At 43.4% G+C, this 18,637-nt stretch overlaps 1 protein-coding gene across 2 annotated transcripts in view; it reads right to left on the reverse strand.

Moving 5' to 3' along the window:
- The window catches only part of cd276 (CD276 molecule), a 68,851-nt gene that overhangs the window by 48,088 nt on the left and 2,126 nt on the right, over positions 1-18,637 (reverse strand). For both annotated transcript variants that reach the window (XM_084348995.1, XM_084348994.1), the window contains exons 2-3: positions 14,638-14,733; positions 1,436-1,786 (exon numbers count right to left, since the gene is read on the reverse strand). In XM_084348995.1, coding sequence (XP_084205121.1) covers positions 1,436-1,786; positions 14,638-14,683 — 397 coding nt within the window. In that variant the 5' untranslated portion in view covers positions 14,684-14,733. The remainder of the gene's footprint in view (positions 1-1,435; positions 1,787-14,637; positions 14,734-18,637) is intronic.

Raw genomic sequence — 18,637 nt, forward strand, 5'->3', positions numbered from 1 at the left:
GTTTACGTCTGGTGACAAGGAATTATCATAAATCCCCGTCTCCATAGGTACTGTTACTGTAGCATACATTTCACTGCATACTATTATCGTTTAAGCGTTGAGGTAAAATCCTTTTCAATTCAATCAATTCCAAGTGTAAACTGGAGCTCGGGGGCAAACTCGAGACTCCTCAATTCATCCTCCACACTCCAACGTATAAAACGGTTTGTTTGTTGTTTTCTTTTTTACATTGTTACATACATTTGAGCCGGTTTGTGACAAAATGGGGCCAACCCTCAGGCCGTCACATCTTAAGCAGGGACTTGAACTCAACACACTACAACCCTGGTGTTTGTAAATGACTAATAAATAAACCTTTAACCTTTAAACAGCATTTATCCATTATAATCTAGTCGATGTATTGAACATGCTGTACAGAATGAATCCTTTAATTTGCATTGTTCAGTTCATGAGACCCTTCTAATTGCCTTACCCTCTGATAAGTTAAACCATGTAAAACTAACCCTTATGATGTCGGGTCAGGAGCTATCAAAGCTTGGGCTTTGAGAACAATTATAGAAAGACTGCCAGCAAACTAGGAGTGTGGAATGATATGGGCATTTTCCCAGCAGATAAAGCCAAACAAAATATGCTATCAAGCTGCATCATGGGAAATGTAGGATCTCTGATTGTTGTAAAAGACTTGACTAAAAGTTGAGCTATGTTGGCCAACACAGCTTAAATCTGTCTCTTTTGAATCCTCCAACTTCATGGAAGTGCTATCCTAAATTACCCCTAAATTACTAAAAGGAAATTGCAAAGAAATACATACATTCAGTTAGAGTTAGTAGAGTCAATCCAAAAAAGAGTACATCTCAGAATCCCTGAGACCCCAAATTATTTTGAAAAGGCGTTATTTTATGTCATCGAGCTTGTGCACCCACTTCAGCCGAGGTGCACGCTGACAGTTTTAGCTTAGCAACTACAGTGAAGACTTAAAAAAGGGTGTAAATAATGTCTTTTCAAATCAATTTGGGACCTCAGGGCTTCTGGAGAAGCTGTATGAAACATTTTATGCTTTTCTTCTGCTGTTTTTTTCCGTTTTAAAAGTCCCCAGCTTCTTCAGTTGTTTGAAGAATGCTGCAACTGTTTTGCTGTGAAGCTCCAGAAATATTTTGTGGACTTCAAAACTTCACCCAACTTTCCAATTGGCATGGGGGTGAGTCGATAATGACTGAATTTTCATTTTCTGGTGAACTCATCCTTTAAGGTTGTATTTTTCAAGACTTATCAGGAAAAGGAAAATGGAAAAGAAATGCAACATTATATACTATACTGCATATAGGGTGTCTCAGTTAATCTGCAGCCCACTCCCTGGTTCTATCTGTGTCTATCTACTTCCCATGTGCTTCATCTGTTTGTCTACACGTGTCGTGGACATCGCAGCATGACTCACCGGCCACCTGCAGCAGCAGAGCAGCACTGCCGTAGTCCTGCACCCTGACGAAGCAGGTATAGCTGCCTTCGTCAGCCACCACCACCCTGCTCAACAGGAGCGAAGTGTTGCCCAGGCCCAGCTGGGCGGGGAACAGGCTGGTACGGTTGGCGAAGCTCTCGGCCTGGTCCGCCAGCTGGTCGTGTCCCTCCCTGTACCCGTGCACACTGCGTTTGGTGTCTGTCAGCTGCCAGAAGACGGTCAGATCAGACAGGTTGAAGGGGGTGGCGACGCTGAAGGAGCAGTTGAGTGTGGCGTCCCCGCCGTGTAGCGCCACCACTGGCTGCTCTGGGACATGCACTTCCATCAGAGCTAAAAAAAAAAGGAAAGAGGTGGGACACATGAGTGATGACAACGACAAAAATATACCCAAATTGAAACACAGAAACAATATTGTGTGTGTTATCTCAACTCTGCATCCTTAACTGAGTCAATCTGATATGCCAAACATCACCCATTTGTCACCTGGGTAGTCAAAAATAGACAATAAACAGTATGAATAAATACTATTCGGGCCAGGTCTAGTACAAACATACAGTATTCAGTGAATCACAGCATTAATTCAGTGTGCTGTGTTCAAACGTGACAGACTGACACCTACTCAAATTTGAATGTCTTTGAAAGAAAAGAAATCAATGCAGCGTTTTGAAATATATGCCGCGACTGCCTCCGAAACATCCACGCTGTTTGTGCAGCATCATGGTAGCACGGAGCGGGTGAGACTGGGGATGAAGGGCGGGAGGGAAGAAGAGGAGGGATCTGGAGGTAAGCGTTAGGACTTTGTTTGTGTTCCTATAGGCTTTTGCCTCCTGGCGATGGCTCAGCACGATGGGAGCAACAACATCTGTATAGCTTTGGTTAAATCGTTAGTTAAATCGGTTGGGGGAGGGGAGGGAGGTATAACTGCAGCAAAAGTCTTGAGTGTGTGTGGTTTTGTGTGTGTGTGTGTGTGGGAGTGAAAAAGTGACTCTCACCAAAGGCATTAAAGCGTGTGCGTGTGCGCACCTGTGTTGCATTTGTTTGTCTAGACTAGTCCAGGACAAAGGAGCACACCGCATAATCATTCTGGATTAGTAGCCATCTCAGGCAGTCCAGAGTACATCCATAGTAGTCAGCATTCTCCATTGATCCCTGTCTGCACTTATACAACTCTGAGGCACTCATCAGCATCACAGGGGGAGGGGGGGAAAGAGCCAATCGGCCCCTGGAGCAATACGCTCTACTTTATGCTCATCCTCTCTAATTGTTATAATCACAGTGGCATTTTAGCCTCCTCACCCCTTTTGAGCTCTGTCTATCACACAGCCGACGTCGATTGTGGAATCACTTTGCTATGAAGGAGATTTGACTGCTGCAGAGGTGCAATAATTACTTCCCCTATTAACAACAAACAAGTCTTTCATCTGAGCGGGGTTCATATATGGATGGCTGTTTGCTAAGTCCAGGCAGACCTATTTTCAATCACATTCGGCCGCTACCCAGCAAGGTAGCACTCCCCCAGCGGACCCGCTCGTCTGTAGGAACACTGCCACCTACTGCCTCAGCTGACAAGTGCAGGGGAGTGGGAGAGGAACCTGCACAGATTGCTGTCCAAATACCTTATGTGCCATCCATACCTGGGTGTCAGGGCCTTTATATTTAAATCAAATGATATGGTACGAAGACATTTTTTCATGGCATTCTCCAATAATGCACCAAATAAAAATAAAAACAAAAATCCTAAAAGCTGGAGAACAAAACCTGTTTTGCTATCATAGTCCACCATACCAGTGTCATGGGCTCATGCATTGGCAATACTGTATCATGAATTCAAATGCTGCTCCATAATTCTGACATGGAGCAAATCAAAGCCGCCAAGTGTCAATCACACAACAATTCTCTGACCCCCGTGGTGAAAACAGCAGAGGGTTTTTTTTTTTTTTTTTCCTGTCCTGTGATCACAAAAGCTCCTCTGGTGCTGTAGGGGTTTTTATATCGCCCCACACTGTGCCCACATTCACTCCAGCACGGCAAACAATAGAGCGAGAGTTATCAGGGCAAAGCATGGCAGGAGCAGGCGGTATTGTGCCGCCATCAATAGGGATAACCGAGCAAATTTCTGGAGTGTGTGCCTTTGCTGTCTTTGGAGGCGGCCCAACCTTTGCGGTAATGAATAGGTCGCTCAGGTTTTTTTTCTTTTGTTGTTGTTGTTGTTGTTGTTTTTTTGTAGGAGTGGAGGGTCAGTGACAGCCCTCACCGAGTTGTGCGTGTTGAAGAAGGAGGAGAGAGAGCAATTAAATCACTCCCCGAGCAGCCTGGGATGACTCACACCACTGAGTTCATACGGGAAAGGGGGGAGGGAAAGGGAGAGAGAGAGAGAGAGGCCGGCGTCGAGCTCACACTTAAAGATAATATCTGGAAACAAGCCAAGGAAGAGGCTGTGGTGGAGCCTCACACACTAATCCCTCAACACGGACCAAAGCCATGTCAGAGAGGAGAGGGAGATAGAAACTCCCCTTTCTCTTCCCCTGCCTCCTCTTTCACTCGCTGCTTCTATAACCGGTGACCTACTGCTCGCTCCGAGGCCCTGAGAGGACACAGATCTACACAGGGACCTTGTGTAGGGACACCGACCCAGCGCTTGGAAAGAGAACACAAGGGTAGCGTTTTTTTTTTGCATCGCGACGAGAGGAGGGGTTGGACAGGAGAGTAGAGGAGGGCAAGCTAGGCCGAGCTGACGTCATGGAAAAGCGCGCATCCGATGTCCTATTCGTCAGAGGTGAAATACCACGAGCCGAGGCGAATCACTGCGCACTCGGGCTGTTTTTTGATCTGCTGCTGTTTACAACAAACACCACGTTCTGCACCGTTGCTGACCGTTTGATCGTCTCCTCAGGTCTGCTCCCGACATGAAAAAAACACGAGTTCTCCAGAGAGACAAGTGTAAGTAGTAGAGGTTGAAGATTAGAACGCAAGTGGTCTTTGGTGAGAGGGCCGGGCTGCACTTTGTAGCCAGGGCCGTGGTGTCTTCTCAGGGGCTAAGTGGGGGATCTCGCCTCTCCCTTCTCCCTCTCGATAAAGAGATGCTCAGAAGCCTTGGAGGGCAGGCTGGGAGACGTCAGGCTGTGGGGATTTACACACTGCACTTTGTGTTTATGGGCCTCAGCTCTGTTTGAGTGCCTGCGAGACAGAGACGGGCACTTTCACAGCCGACATGAAATAAACTCATTACAGCCTTTCGCGAGCGCTGGCAACGGGCCCTGCTTAGCAGCGAGGCACAGGGATGGCTAAAGAAAGGCTGCAAGTGATCTTCACACCGCTCTCCGCTCTACTTTCAAGACAACCCACCACCCTTTCACTATCAAAACCTTTCCTCAGGTGTGCACAGCATGGGTGCCGGCGGATTTGCTTCTGCCGTGTTATTTGTACAGTGAGTCCATGCTAGCTAGGCACACGAGGTGAGCGTGGAGGCAGAGTGTGAGACAGCGTGGGATGCGAGCAGACAGCAAATTGGAGGATCACAGCTGTTATAGGGAGGGTGCTTCCAGGGTGACAGCAAGGCTGTTGGTAAATAAAATCCAGTGATACCTCACATCATTCCGGCTGACGCAGACGGGCGTGTGCGCAGGCATGCACCTACATTCACCTAAAAATACAGTATGTGCACAGAATCAGACAACTTGACAGGGATGACAAGACTTCATCATTCAATCTAGTTATATAGATAGGCATGGTTTTAATGTCTGCACCTTAAAGGCAGTGAGTCAGGTATGTCATGTCTGCCACGAGACGTATCGCAGTTGAAACAAAGACGTAGTTTGATGATATTGTGAGGTAGCGTGGGGGGTCATAAAGAAATGCTCATGGACGAGGTAAAGTATTAAAGTTTGATTCACGTTGTGTTCGCAGACTTCCTTCATCACCCTCTGACGCATCATCTGATGTTTCCTGTTTTTCCCTCAAAGTCGTAGCAACAGGCAACCAAATAAAACGCACCACATTAACATTGAGTTAAATTCGAATTTCTCTGGGTCCGTACGTTGTCGGATACATCTGGGATAATGCAAGTACACAACTCAACTTGAATCAGTTTCCGTGCAGTATATGACTTTATAAAACAATGGCACTACTGAACTACAACGTCAGCCTGAACTGAATAGTTACGGTCACTACAATAAGTAAGAGACAAGAAGTGAGTGCCTTTTTAACAAGCACACATAAACCTACAACAGGCCCCTTTTCATGGCCATCAACTGCCTGTGATAATAACACTAATAATGGCTACATGCCATTTAAATGTGCTGGTTCCAGGCCACTGGTACTGTATATCGCAGCATGGCTTACAGGGACATTAATGAAACCAATCAAGTTCCTCTGGTGTCCGTGTGTTCATCGTGGAACACAGAGCATGCTTTATTTATAGTGACAAAACTTTATTAATCTACGATGTGGAGACAAAGTGAAAAAACCAGTTGAAAGTGATGATACAATTAATTCAGTTTTGCTCTTTTGGTCTTTATTTAAAGATTTTTTTTAAAAGGTTGGGATTATTACTATCTTCAGTGATTGACAGGCACAGACAGTAGCATAGATTTCAATGAAAAAGGCACAAAATCAAGTTGGGATAAAAAAAAAAAATCATATTACTGTTTCATTGTAATTTTTTCAGTGATTATCTCTTCAGTGATTTGGTTTTTTTGAATTTTTATGAGTGCCTGTGTCATTTTTTTCTACTATTTTGGGTTTCTGGCAGCTTTATATTTTGTTAAAGTCAAGACTAATGGCTTAGTTATTGCTGGATAAAGGACACCATGCACGCAGGGTAAGGAGAGTTAAAAAGATAGTAAACAAAGAAATAATGAATGGGAAGAAAATCTGCAAAAATAAACCAAAGCAAATTCACATCTGTCATCATCCTGCTAAAATCTGAAATAACAGATCATCAGGTAACAACGTTTAATAATGCGGATACAGCCACGATGTGCTATACTGTACATAAGACCCTCTAATAACCATGTGTGGGATGTTCACTGGAAACTGGAAACTGCATACTACATACGGCATATGCGTGGCACAGCTGCCTGTGCAGAAGCTTCATCCTGTTCAGTCATTTCACATTGTCTTGTTTTAACTTCTTATCCCACCTCCTTAAAAGTGTGCTAACAAATGGCTGTCCTTGGCATCTGTTAGCGCACAGTGTTTCAGATTAACAGAGCTAGGGATGATATTCAAGAAGCAGTGCCAAACTAGCTACTGGAAGTAAAAAATTCTTAAAAGTCCAATTACAATTCCTTCAAGTTCAGCATAAACCACGCTAACAATTCCAACAGGCACGGAGACTGACGACAATTTGAGTGAGAAGAAATAAATGTGACGAGCTAGGGGGCAATTTCTATCTGACTGTTGTCGTGAAATACAACTTGTTAGGACTGACAAATGGAAATTGTGCATTTAGCAGGGTTTTGGCAAAAGTACGGCTATTTGGAACATACTGCGGACACAGATGGACAGCAGAGAAGTGGATTATTCTGCCGTTTTTATGGTCATTTGCAGCCTTTTTTCCCACTGTGAAAACTGGTCACAATTGGATCCATTAAATGACACGAAGTCCAACTTTCTACATTTCAGGCCTACAAAGCAGGGCGGGTTCGAGACTCCAATTAAACCAATTGAATAGTGAGAACTTGAGAAAGAAATATGAGCTCGCAAAAGCTATGTCTCTCTCAGAGGCTGAAATAAGTCTTTTGATCGTGCTTAATTTATATCCATAAACACAAGCCCGGCCAGAGCCACAGCATGTTCCAGTAGTAGAAAGCTGCATCAAACTGTTCTGCAAAATCCTATCAGTCCACTCCTCCAGGGACAAAAAATACTCCACGATTCAAAAAGCTAATCATGCCGGAGCCAGAAATGATCAGTTCTGTGAGTTGGATTTTTAAATGACGGGTTATTTCATTTCTGCTGTTGTTTATCGACGTTACAAGTAGAGAGGAATGCTTTTTCCACGAAGCGGACAATCTTGATTGATTGAAGCCATTAGTAGACAGGTAATACGGTGGATCAACTTAGTCTATTACTGAGCTGTTTGAAAGGGAAACAGGTCAAAGTGCCTGTTTAAGCAGTATCTGTGGCATCACCATCAATAAAATCCAGTCATACACATAAATACACACCCTGCTACACACAATTTCATGCAGAAACAGACAACCAAAGGCCAGAGAACACATTGATATTCCACACCTGTATGACTCCTGACAGCTCCACGGCAGCACACTGTCTGAGGAATTGGACACGAGACACTACAATGCAGACGCTGTTGCAGAGCTGCTCCGGAGCAGAGAGGTTCCCATCAGCATGACCGGCAACAGTCACATACACAAACACACACGTGTACACACAGCACTAGTACACAGGTGTCTAGGCCCAGGTACTGTCCCTTTACACACACAGACACACACACACAGTCATGTTTCCATCTCTTCAGAGGACATTACTTGACTTGTGTATCATTTCCTGGATACTTACCCCTTACCCTAACCGCTACCTGCCAAACTCTAACCCTTATCCCATCTCTATTAACCTAACCTTAACCTAAATCTGACCTTAAACCAAGTCTTTATCCTGATATTGAATGATTTATGTTGGAGGGACAAGTGTTTTCTCCAGGGCTGAACGATATGCACTTTTCCTTGTTTTAAATCATAGTGCAAATTTTGCAATTGTGGTATGAATCATCATTTTAGTGTAAATGATAATTCTAGCAATTCTTTCTTTTTTTAAAAAAATAAATACAAATTGAAATTTTGCTGGGATCTGTGCTAAACAAGCACGTCCGGAAAATCTTATTCATAGGTCCGGGCATCTTTGTTGTATAGGTTAGTTAATTAGTTAGTTCATGCGCCTATGATTTTGTCTGAAATAATATATTTTCCATGGTTTTTTTTCTACCCGCGCCCAGAAAATGATATGATACCACCAGGTATCATGTTATTATAGTCCTTGATAAAATTGCGTTATTATTCCCAGGCTCTGGTGCGTGTGCAGCACAGCCTTTTCCACGCAATGTCAGTATACACCTGTACCGCTGCAGATTTAATAATCCAATAATCGTTGAATAGTTCCCGGTGGCTATCAAATAGCACTTTTGCTTGAAATACCTACTCTGTAGCACCACAATACCTCATTTAGAAAGCTATGTTATAAGAGATTTTACCTCTATCACAAAAATTGCAGCTCCTGTGATTTGGATATTGCTCTCGGCCGTGTTTTGATTAATTGCTCAGCTCTAGTTTGGTCCCCGAAAGGAAATGGGGTCCCCGCAATGTGAGTGTAAACAGATTTATGTCCCTACAACATCAGTAATACATGTCCACACACACAGAGACTCCATTGTTCAAGTTAGTAATGTCCGCAGCTGTCCGTAAGGATTACTTTCACAACTCACTGACTTCAGATGCACTTCATATGTTGATGTCCAGCACACATGCACATACACACATTTTAACATGCAATTCGATATAAATTCGGGGCCTGTCAGCTCAATAAGCAATACAACTACACTCCAATGTGCCTCAGTTCAATAACAACTACGAGCACCCAAAGATTAGCACCTCACAATCTATCTTTATGAAAGGTAACAATAGTGACAGTTCAATAACGGAGAGCACACAGTGAGCAGAGCTATTCATAGACCTATTTGTTAAACACAGTAAGTACACAAGTTCAAAGGGTAGCTTGAAACTCTGCTGAAACACATGCCAACGAAGGAAATACTCATGTGATTTCATAAATGAGGAAAATCAAGCAGCAGCACTGGAGGGGGGGGGCAATATTGACACAGCAAAGTAAACAGGTGCTAACAGATTGCAATGACAGTAGTCGGACAAGAAGACAGGCAGCAGAAATATGCTTTTACAACACTGCCCCCCTCTGTTGATGCGTGTTACTGCAGCACTTTTTCATTCTGGACATTTTGCACCACCTGAACATCAAAGGATTCTGCTCAAAGGATCTGTGAGCCCTTTCATACCGATTATTCTTATGATATAACCAAACCCTGTAAAAGTCCGAGGGGAAAGCTAGCTTTTGATTTCATGCCGTCAGGAGCAGATGTAGATGTCCATTTGAAAAAAAAATTATCATCTGGAAAACATTAAGGGAGAGGCGTGTGCAAAGTAAGCGGGATTTGCTTCGAAATTAGCAATCTGAAAAAAAGAGCCTGTGTCTTGAGCAGCACTTTTTTTCAAATGGCCCCTCGGTGAAAGACCCACAATATGGATGAGATTAAGCGAGACTTAAAGCCGTCTGCAGTGTAAAGGGGTCACTTTCAACATTAAGCTCTGAGCATAATCTCTTCCTTTCCCATTTTTGCTCCAGGAACTCATCATGGAGTGTGAGTGTCCTCGCTGAGGAAGGGATACAGGTGATGGCAGATTGGAGAGACAAGGACTCTTACTTGCTTATTTTCAGCAATGTCATAAATCAAGATGGGACTCACTATTGTGGTATTTTCTCTTTTTCCATTCTCTTTTTCCGCCCTATCTCTGCTCCCCCCACCTTGCTTCCTTCATAGGTGTATGCCATCTCATATCCCGTCAATAACCTGTTAATGGGCTCCAGCAGTCTGATAATGGTGCCGGCTGAAGAGCAGCGGGCAGATAAGGGCAAGCTTCTGGCTTACAAGTCTGAGAGAAAGAGAGCTTTTGATGAGGAGTAGGCTCGGATGGAAAAGAGAGGAAAGGGGCCGGTGGACGAGGAAGAGCCCCGAGGTAACAGCAGGGTTGTGGAGTCAGATCTGAGTTGAGTGCAGCTAATTTCTCATACTAAGTAAGGCTACATTGTGGTGGACATTCACATTTGCCGCATTCCACTTCAGCAACTTAATCCAGGGACTTGCGACCTTTGGACCAGGGTCCAAAATAAGGACATACCCCAAAAATTTCCGACTTGATGGGTAGTACTTACCAAAAGTAAAGCAACTTTGGGGGTGGGGCCTTTTGGTGTTGACTACTCAAGTTACTAACTAGTCCACGCAACATTTTATTTCAGCTACCATTTTTTAAAAATCTGCAGCCGCAAACCAGTTTGTTTTTTGTGTCCCTCAACACATAAACATGGCTTTACAGAGGAAAGCAGATGGACCAATGCTGAAGTCCAGGCATGGATGAGTCCACAACATATTGTTGTATAGTCGTGCCAAAAATTACTTCTAAAAACAGCCGTCGCTTTCTAATACGTCAATGGACTAATTTGCCTAATCATTGCAAGAAATTCCAGGTACTTTTGGTGGATACCCAAATGGCCATCAATACAAAGGAACCAGTAAGAGTTGATGAGAAAGACAAAGAAGGTTTTTGTCCTGATCCCTCTGACGAGGCAGGCGTGTCACATCTGCTGTCTTATGAAATGCATCTTTTGGCTCTTTCACAGTTTCATTCTTTGCTGCATTCACCAGGCGCCATGCGAGGTCAAGCACGGGTCGGCTTGTTGACAGCTGTGTGTTGTCTCTGTGACATCACCAGCGCCACTTCACCAATGATATCACCCTGGGGTAGGTGTTTCCCTCTGTCTGCTTGCCGGTTTGCCTCCTCAGCAAGTCGGTAGCCGTGATGCTTTCCAAGCACAGATCAGCATCCGTTCAACCCATTCATCACAGCCCACTAGGCACACAACAGACCCACATATGGCTCCAGGCCCCTCTCCCCCTCCAGAACTGCAATCTCGGCATATTAACCGTATCAATTTTTTAACAATCCCACAAGGCAGCATTTTTAGGACTTGTTGAAATAATCATGAGGTGCTTGTTGGGTAATGCACTCTGTTTCAATGAGCGCACTGTGAGAAAAGAAGAGCCTGGGAAACAGTGAGTCAGAGGCAAGCCAACAGAGGCTGGTCATTATGTATGCATTGCGGCGAAACCAATCTTTGTTGAGCCTGTCCTCGATTGTTTTTAAAAGGATACTTCACTGGACGCAATCAAATTAGCAAGAACATCACTGATATGGGGTAATAACCCTAAATTGAATTTCTGCACAGGCTAAAGTGTCCCCTCTCTGCAGAATCAATTGCTGTGAAGGGAAAAGGAGGACAGGAAGAGGGCATTCACAGTTAGCAGACCTTTTAAAAGTACACCAGAGATGCAGGCACGAGCGGGCTATTTTCACGCTCCGGAGCTTAAGCCATAATGTGTGCCTGCCCACTACTACGATAGATGCAATCTATCCAATTATGCTAATTAATTTGAATTACCTTACAGCTCCCATCATCGAGAGTGAAATTGGGGTCAGCTTTCCATTTCTGCATTTGCGTGAATACAATTCTCTTTCATTGTTTGGGTGCTAAGAGCTGCACACGGCGAGATCTGGCAGCCTAGTGGCTGCGCTAACTGAACAGAGTATGACAACAACAAGCAATTAGCTAGACAGCCTCCTGTTAGCTCTGCCACCGGCTGACACTGCTGCGTGCTGTGCTGGAGTGAGCCAAGGATGGAACTGTATTCAGCTACAGTTGTGGCTCGGCCATTATTGTACACATACACTGACATTTCAGTCATTTTGCTGACATTTATAACTACTGTGGGTTATAATGAGTGCGATAAAAATAAACTGAAGCTATTATGAGCAACCGGGGTCAAAGGTCGAAGCCAGGCTGGGTTGGTGCAGCACATTTTCTTTCACTTCTGCTCTTTCAATAGGGCATTTAAGCACAAAAACAACAACCCCTCGCAGACAAGCCTCTTCACAGCTGCAGTGACACAACAGCTGTGCAGTGCTGTATGAGTAACATCAGGGAGAGAATGATCCATCATCTGACTACCGAGTCAGGATACAGCTGGGAGCTACAGAGACAATGTTACTGCGTTGGGATGACAGTGCTGTCATGTGCTTGTCCTTGTGTTTTTCTTCCACAAACACTGTCCCCATAATAGGAAGTGTGTTGGCAGGGACCACGAAGTGTTATCGCGTCTACCGATATGGGCACTTGCTGGAGTTATCAAAGCAATGACATGGCTGAATACAAGAAAGATTACAGCCAGTAATCCCAGCGAGGGACCCGGAGACCCTGAATCATATCAACGCACACATGCGCACAAATATACACAGCTGCTCATATAATTACACAAATGTGTGAGGTTTCTGTTTGCGTGGACGACAGAAGCAAAACACGGCTCTTTATAAATCAAAGGCAACCAAATTGACCTTTAATTAGTTAGTCAGATAATTACTGCTGTCCCATACAGGTAACAAATAGAAAGGCTGTGCATTCATTTGTCAACCTGCAATTTTATCAAGTACATGCCACTGCACTCAATATCTTAATTAACACAGAATAATAAAATAAAGATTGAATTTGTCTGTGTTGTTCTGAAATGCACCTGAAACTCTCTTTGAAGCCGGTGGCACAGCTAGACTTGCACTTAATCAAATAAGCTCAACAAAGCATGCAGGGTTTTTTTTGTATCACTATACACTGTTACATGCACACACTATAGTATCAAACTAGACTCCAACTAATTCACTTAGTGCTCCAGTTAGCAGAGAGAAACGGAATCATTGTGTGAGCTACAATAGCCCATTACCCGTGAGTTAAAGAGCTCCATCAGTCCCCGACACCTCCTCCTCCTCTTCCCTCCCGGTGAGAGCAGCGAGTTAGGCAGTGGATGCCACACAGCCAGTAATGAGCAGGCCGCGGGCCCATTTGTGCTGGGAGAGAATAGGTCCCTAATGAACCACTGAAGACACTTAGGTCCACTGAGTCAAGATTGAAATGTGCCACTGATGGCCGACAGGAGGTTGTGTCAGCTCAACCAGAGAGCAGAAACGGCAAAAAATAGCTCTTTTTAAACGATTGTGCTCTGGCCGATAAAAGGTTTTCGTGAACTTTGCAGCCAAGTCGCTAGAATTCATTTACATTTCTGCAAACCATGGACATGATGCAACTTTTAACTTTTCGCCTTTTTATGTTCAATTTTCTACATTGTGCTTATGGTCTGTTTAGGTTTCGGCATTGAAAACACTCGGTTAGGGTTGCCTGGTCCTGTCGCCACAAACCAACTGGAAAATGACCCAACATTTTGTTAAAGATATCCAGAGGTTTACAAAAAATTAAAATAGTGTCTTGAACAGTGGTCTCTGGCTTGGTCGCTATCGGCTGTAACACCTCCAGCATCCCCTCTTCCTCCTGACATGGCAGTCAGCCCATATACATGTACAGTAATGTGAATGTGATGTGACGGGTATTGTACAACATACCTGTGAACATATCAGCGGTCTGCAGAAATGCAAAATGACAACATCTTATTCTGTCAACTGGGCTGAACTTTCAGAGCTGCCTCCCTCCTTTGTCTTCGGGGTATACGTTAATATAAAGGAATATCACCCACTACGAGATTTTAATTTACATTATGTGTCAGCCACATGCCAACTGGGAAAAGGCTGCTGTTCAAAAATACGAACTGTCGACCCCGTTTCTGACATGCTCAATTCCCTTATTTTATTTACAGTGTCTTGAGACGTTATCAAGCCTGCGCAGGCTATTTGTCTCTTTTTTATGATGACACTAGTTTTTCTTGGAGCACCATTTCTACTGAAGTAAAACTTTTGAGTGCGTGAGTTATGAATCCTCAGTTGCAACATCAACCACCACCCCTGCTTCCCCGTGTTATAAATATAAAAGGATGACTTCGACACCGCACTCCCTGAGTCACAGCAGAGAAACTGCACTTCTAGCAAATTTTCATCGAGGGCCTCACCCTAGCCCCGAGCTCTACTCCTCACCTGTCAGGAAAAGGTCAAAGCTATTCTGTTTTACAAGCTGAATAATAAGAGAAATATAAAAAAAAAGCACACTCCCGTATCATAGAGTTGTAACCCTGTAAAAACTCAACTTATTGTGAGAAATGTCTTTTTACTCCCTGAGGCAGGATGTCTATATAAATAAGAAAATGTTTTTTGTCAACCCATCTAGATGGATGAGACTTTAAACAGGGAGGGTTTATAACTCCCCAGCTATTGGCACATTACTTTTTGGGAGTAGCCTCATTTGAACTGTTGTTTCACCCAGTAAGTTCTTTGAAGGGAGAAGACTAATAGGCCCTGCAGGGCGTATTGTTTAACAGAAAGTGGCATTTCCCACTGTGGTTGACTCAGATTTAATGGCAGGGCACGGGCAGGGGCGACACCCACCCATAGCTTGGACAGCCAGCATTGCGGGCAGCAGGAGGGACAGCATGGTCTTTCAGGGTGGATTCGAACCGCAGGTCAACTTCTTCAGACACAGCGCTGCAGGGGAAAAAACACAAGACATTGTAAGAACAAAGAACACGACAGCATGGCAAAATAAGAAGACTGAAGACTGAAGGATGATTAAGAAGAGTCACAAACAAAGAGGGGTGTTTTTTGTGTGTCTTTGGTTTGACTTTATTGGCCTCTCGGGAGGGTTGAGCTTGAGTTAACGAGACATCCCAACATATTTTATAAATTAAAGGCTCATAGAAAGTCTAGAATTATTTTTCTGTGACTTACAAACTCATCCGAAAGTACGTCTGAAGGACTATTTCAGTCTTCTGTCTGGCCTGCTCAAGGCTTTTCTCTTTCAGACAGAGGGAGTGGAGCTGTGATGACAAATGGGGACTTCCAAAGTTGACGGGAAACAGCCGAGTCATTCTCTCTGCTTTCCAGAGGGAAAACACTACTTTAGGAGTGAGTAGAGACAGACAAAAACTATCCCCTCCCCGTCTACTTCCACTCTACCATGCATGAAATATTTATGAGATATATATCTGAGAGAGAATGTTGGAGGTCACGATTTGTATTTGCTGAAGCCAAAACTACCTATATTTTTTATTTTAGAATAACCTGGGAATAAGCTATTTTAATGTATATGAAGCCCTTGTTCCACAGCCATCTTTGATAAATAATTGGCTAAAACAACAGTACATCATCATTCACTATACTGGTATCACAGGGTCTGTGTTTGCTTGATGCATGTCCTCTGGGATGAATGCAAAGCTGTTACATACATAAGGTGCATAGATGGATAAGATGTACATATTGTGTTCAATAAGAGAAATGAAGAGTAGGGGGAGAGTTTTCTAATATTAAACAACATACTACTGAATAGAAATATGGTATTTCTGTGTAGCGACATAGCTGAAAAAATATACATATGTAGAAAGATGGTAATGTGTTGTATTATGTCCATGTTCATGAATAATGTCCTTCTGTGTGCTGTTAAAGAGGTTTTGTTGATTTAATGTGCTTAAAATACATTTTTGAAAGTTATGTTTGCTTCAGCTGAACAGGATGAGAGCAACAGTCCACCAGCAGTCATGATCAGTTTGAACTGATTTGGCATGACATCATTTCTTCACACATAAAGGAAGAGGCACACGGGTCTGCTTCCTCTCTCCTTTCTTTACACTCATGTTCTCTTGGTGACTTATCCACATCCTCTTTCCTGCCCACACTCTCTATTCCTCTTTTCCTATAAATATCTTTCATCTTTCAAATCATTCTCATTTCTTTATTCCAAAGGTTTCGTTTGGGGACCAATAAAATAATCTGCAGACTGCTTTTCTATTCATCTCCGGTCCAGTGACCCCAGGTCGGATTAAATTTGTGTATAAAGGAGCATTGCTCTAAGTGGAAGTGTCTTTTTCCATACGACCACTGGGAGTCACCAAAGTCTGAATTTTTCTCATCCTATACATATCTACACATGAGAGCCAAAAACAAATGTAACAACTCTAAAGAAATGGGACAGTAAACTAAAGCTTAACTAAAGTATGTTGAAGGTTGTAATTAAAGATGACAGCTCTTCATACTGCTGGTTGGTACAAGCTGGTAGAGTGGCTCCCCAGTGTCAGACAGAAGAGTTACCTGTGAACCACATGTGCTATCAGGTATTTGTGACGATGAGTCCAGCAGATAGCAGGATATTGATTGAATATGAAAAAAATAATGATTAATTAAAGAATTAAAAGTGTTTCACGAGTCATCCAGACATTTCTGCACACACACACACAAATGTAGGCTCTATATTTTTAAAAGCTTATGTGTAAAAACATTTTCTGTCCATACTTGTGTTTTTAAGAAACACTAAAAACTTCTACTTGTGAGGCAGACAGACACATCTCTTCTTCTGCCTCTCTTTAACAACAAAACAACCACTGCCTTAAGAGTGTGGCTGTATTAAAGTTACAATACTAGTTACGTCTGGTTAATCAGTTGAGTTTGGCAGGATAACGTTCCATTTGTGCTCCTTTAAGCCTTGTGATCACACAATACACGATCGTGGATAATGTGAAATTGTCTGACAACACCTGTGTAGGGGGACTGTTAAACTGAGAGGAAGTTAGCTTTTAAACATTGCTCAGTTTTCCATAATGATTCTGAATATTTGAAATATATAATACACAGTACCAGCAGCATTTTTGTCCCGCTCTCCTCTCTGACAGCCAGCTGACACATGCACTGCTGTACCGCCCACCTCCTCCAGAAGCGAATGAACTGAAGCTCTGTTATATTTTTTCTTTCACAAAAGATCTGAAATTTTATGCCCCCAATTTTCAGTTTCATCCATTTTGTGACCCAGCATTTACAGTAACTACCGTGGGCGCTTCACAACTCTGAACATCAAGGTGTGGCTAGATGTGGTGACGTCCCACCAAACAAGATAAGTGAAACCTTATGTTGGAGCGGCACAAACCTGATGATGTCACCAAACTCTGTTGTTTTGTGTTTTGGACATATGTATAACATTTACACTGGATGAAGGCAGGTTACATAATCTGTCGTGGTGTTTTTGGTATGAATGATTTCAATATTGCCGTCAGCTGTGGCTCCACCTCATGGCTCAACCAAATCCTTTTCCATGAGGTTCCATTTATGGCTTCAGCAGAGAGGATGTGGGCAGGAGTGCAGCTTCATCACAAAGTTTTCCATAACAGCACACTCACCACTCGCTCTCTGGACTCTCAGAAAGCGTTGGCCTGCTGCAGACCAACTCAGAAGAGACGCTGGGAATACTATCTGAATCTCCTCAGAGGCGCAGATGTTCAAAAAACTGGTCTAAATATTCAATGAAGGAAAAGACACATCACAGCCGTCCTCTCCACAAGGGCCAGGATTTCTGTTGATAAGTCTTTCCAGCATGACCTAAAATGTGCCAACACACCAAACCACAGTCTCTGTGTGTCTGTGTTGTGCAGGCACCAGGAAGCCTTCAAAGGCTTTTTTACTGAATGACTCAAGCACTAAACCGACCCCATGCCAGCTTCCTGTTTTTTCACCATTCAGCTTTTAATGATTGAGTTCAATGTCAGAGATCAGAACAAGCTAACCACACCTGCAACCTGAAGAATATATCGCCACAAAAAAAGCTATATTCATCGCTATATTATACCAATACATCAAAACTATTACTCACTCCTTATTCTGATTTCAGTGCTGTTCGTGGAATGAACTAATAATGGCGCTCTCTAAAATGAACACCATTAAACTAGGAAAGAAACGGCGGCTGACAGACTGTTTGACAGTGTGAATGTCTCGAATTTCCCTTCAGTGGTCGGCAGCTTTTGAGCCGTAATCGCCGGTGTATTTCATTTTGACACAGCGCTAAGGATTATTAAGCTCCTTACTGAGGTCAAAGAAAAGAGAAATGATTCTTAAAGTATCACAGAACATTAAGATTTACAGTTTTTCGCTGCGGTCATTGTACCGTTGCACTGTTCTTTTGAGAAAGCAGTGACAGTGGTTCTCTGACAGTTTGACACCGCTGCTCTCGAGTCCGACGCCTCTCCTGGAAGACGAGGCCTTTCTTAAGCAATATTAATACGATAGACCTGACTGGCCTTCCGGGTTAAAATGTCTAACTGGCCATATGGCTGGCGTCATTGCCGAGCTCCTCAAACCATTGGGAACCGCTCAACCCCTTCACGATAGAGACATTTCCAACCTGGAAGACGCCGGTCCCCATCAAGGAGGACTGCATCGTGGGATGAAGTGAGCCTTTCAGATCCATATGGCAGCAGTAGTTAAGAGTTTAGCAAACCGTTTAAAGGGATGACTGGATTCACTTCAGGCAGGGAAATGTGTCCCATAGTGGTCGACTCGATTAACGCATTAATCAGTCAAATTACACATTAGTTCTGTCAAGCTATAGAAAGAAGAGCTCCATAAACTT

Source organism: Pagrus pagrus, assembly GCF_965226575.1.
Source record: "Pagrus pagrus genome assembly, chromosome: 1".
Taxonomy (NCBI): domain Eukaryota; kingdom Metazoa; phylum Chordata; class Actinopteri; order Spariformes; family Sparidae; genus Pagrus; species Pagrus pagrus.